General features: G+C 34.3%; 1 protein-coding gene across 1 annotated transcript in view; it reads left to right on the top strand.

The window, feature by feature from the left end:
• The first annotated feature begins 1,101 nt into the window (after positions 1-1,101).
• Positions 1,102-2,794, top strand: part of LOC112504892 (kinesin-like protein KIN-14L) — a 5,127-nt gene continuing 3,434 nt past the window's right edge. Inside the window, exons 1-6 of the mRNA XM_025108851.1 lie at positions 1,102-1,168; positions 1,259-1,416; positions 1,518-1,667; positions 1,747-1,996; positions 2,197-2,288; positions 2,391-2,462. Coding sequence (XP_024964619.1) covers positions 1,102-1,168; positions 1,259-1,416; positions 1,518-1,667; positions 1,747-1,996; positions 2,197-2,288; positions 2,391-2,462 — 789 coding nt within the window. The remainder of the gene's footprint in view (positions 1,169-1,258; positions 1,417-1,517; positions 1,668-1,746; positions 1,997-2,196; positions 2,289-2,390; positions 2,463-2,794) is intronic.

The raw sequence follows: 2,794 nt of genomic DNA, 5'->3' as shown, positions 1-2,794 counted from the left end.
TCGCAATCTCTCCTGTGGGATTCTCAGCCATTGCCCGCCTATCAATTCTTTGAGAATGTTCGAAACTTTCTGAAAGCAGTTGAAGACCTAAATCTTTTATTTGTGTTCTTGAGAATAAATAGAAAAAATAAATTCATGTTTTTAAAAATGAGAGGGAGAAAAATTTCATTTCTATAAACATATTCTTATTTATTTTAAAGTTGACCGTAATTAATAAATAAATGTGTACATTTGTAAATATTTTTAATTGTTATTATTAATTTCCTTTTATTTCCTTCCAATTGTTATGGAAAGAAATTTTTTTTCCCTTCTAAAAAACTCTGAAAACATGAAAACGTAGCGTAGGAGTCGAGTGAATGTTTATTGCCGCTTACTGTTATCGTTATCATTTTGTAACCATGACTATCATAGATAAGATACATAATGCAGTACTGAATAAATGAAATTAAATACTTTTATTCATATATTTTATAACTATGTAGCTTATTGTTATTGAATTCAGTGTGATCAACTAAATATATATTCCGTTGATTATCAATGATATTAACTGGTTTCATATGAAATCCATCTTTAGAAATACTGATGTGAAATGGTATTTTTGACTCACTTAACGACTGAGGCTAAATCAGATAAAAAAGAAGTACTGATTTACCCAAAAGAAAAAAAGGAGGTTAAGAAAACGAAAAAGTTGTATGGCCGTTTGAAAATAAAAATTGTGGCATAACAACGTCATCTAAGGCCCATACATTAGATGCGATTAAAACCGTTGATTAGGCTGACCAGCTCTCGATCGTGCAGTGATATGAACGGCCACGATGAATTCCATTACAAACGACCCTACAGATTTGAATTCAAATAGAACTAACGGTCTTCTCTGCAAGTTAATTGAAAACTCCCCAATACCATGTTTCTTAAGCCCTCGTTTACTTCATTCGGTACTCTCTTCTCTCTCACTAGAATTTAGGGTTTTCAATCTCTCCAGATTTTAGCACAGATTCAGTGTTGAAGGAGAATACCCCCATCTTCTCGAGGGTTTCTGGAAAATTGATTCCGTTTCCTTGAATGAAAGATTAAGAAATTAATTTCAGATTGTTAAAATTAATGGAGGTGATTGAATCAAGAGCAGTGCATGATTTAAATTTGGCTTCAAGAAAAGCCCAAGATGCAGGTAAATTACAGTTTCTGGTATCGATTTTGTTCATCAAATCGATCAAATACATCTATCAATTTTGGGTTTCTTTTTTCGTTATTTTTGTAGCTTCGAGGAGGATTCAAGCTACTGAATGGCTTGAGAGTTTTGTGGGTCCATTAGGCATATCAAAAGAGCCATCAGAGAAAGAATTCATTTCTTGCTTGAGAAATGGATTGATTCTTTGCAAAGCCATTAACAAGATTCAACCAGGGTCTGTCCAAAAGGTGTAAATCTTAATACGAATGTTACAATCAGTTGTTACAGTTTTTCTGCATTGTTTCTTGATTAGTGATGTGGGTGTTCTTTATAAAATGTTATTGTAAAGGTTGTGGAGATTAGTCGGCATCCTTCGCAATCTCTCCTGTGGGATTCTCAGCCATTGCCCGCCTATCAATTCTTTGAGAATGTTCGAAACTTTCTGAAAGCAGTTGAAGACCTAAATCTGCCAGTCTTTGAAGCTTCAGTTTTCGAAAGGGTACATAAACTAGAACAAAATTCAATACATTTCACAAAGTCTTTTTGGTTCTATTAATGATTTCACAAGTATTTTATAGGATAATATGGAAGCGGATTCATCTACTAAGATCGTTGATTGCGTTTTGGGACTTAAAGATTACAAAGAAAGGAAACAGAACCCAGGAGGGAATGGAGTTTTTAAGCACATCAATAGATGTCCGTTGGTTATGCATTCAAATGGTAGGAACCCTAGACCAGCAGCAGGTTTAGATCCCAACAGGCAATTGGATTTATCCACAAATTGTGGAAAACAGCCACCATCTCAAAATGATCATCAGAAGCATGAAGGTTTACTGATTCTTACTATATCTATGTAATCAAATGCATAATTTTCATATTTAAAGTAGAAGGATTCGTATATTCATTCGAAGAACAAACTGTTATTAGTTGTTGGATCCTAAAAATGATTGGGTTGATCTTCAAACTGTGTATCTAGTTAAGAAACGGAGGGTGTTTTTCTTAACTTTGATGTTTATGGTATGTTGTAGATTTGATAGTGAAGGCGTTAACAGAATGCATGATCAATGCAAAAGAGAACTTAGATGGTAACTTGCTGTCTTCTATTCGTAATGGGAATACGGTAACTATTTCTTTCTTTATGCATTAATCTTTCCATAACTCCTTTGTTAAACAATCGGGTCCTTTGTAGAAAGAGCTTATAACCACATCAAATGTTTTACAGGATTCTGTTAAGTGGTTTAGTAAGATCCTTTCAAGTGCTTTAGAGGAGCAACTTCAATACAAGTTCCCTGAGGTACCAATTTACCACAATATAATTCAAGAAAGGCCTTCTATTAGCCACTTCTGTTCTTTTAGAGTGTGTTTGGTACATAGGGTTTCAATTTGACATGGGTAATATAGTAATTTACCAATTTTGTCTTACTTTCCTCATTTTTGGTTCCTCCTATTTTGGTGGACAGAAAAGATGCATCTTTTTGCCTCACCCGGTCCTGTCTCGTTCGAGTATGAGACAGGCAACAAGTTTTTGTAATGTCATGTCCTGTCTTGTTCGAGTATGAGACAGACAACAAGTTTTTGTACTGTCATGTCCTGTCTTGTTCGAGTATGAGACAGACAACAAGTTTT

The sequence above is a fragment of the Cynara cardunculus genome (genome assembly GCF_001531365.2).
Source record: "Cynara cardunculus var. scolymus isolate 2C chromosome LG 2, CcrdV1, whole genome shotgun sequence".
NCBI lineage: Eukaryota > Viridiplantae > Streptophyta > Magnoliopsida > Asterales > Asteraceae > Cynara > Cynara cardunculus.
Note: the sequence above shows the minus strand (reverse complement) of the source record. Positions and strands in the feature narration are given on the sequence as shown.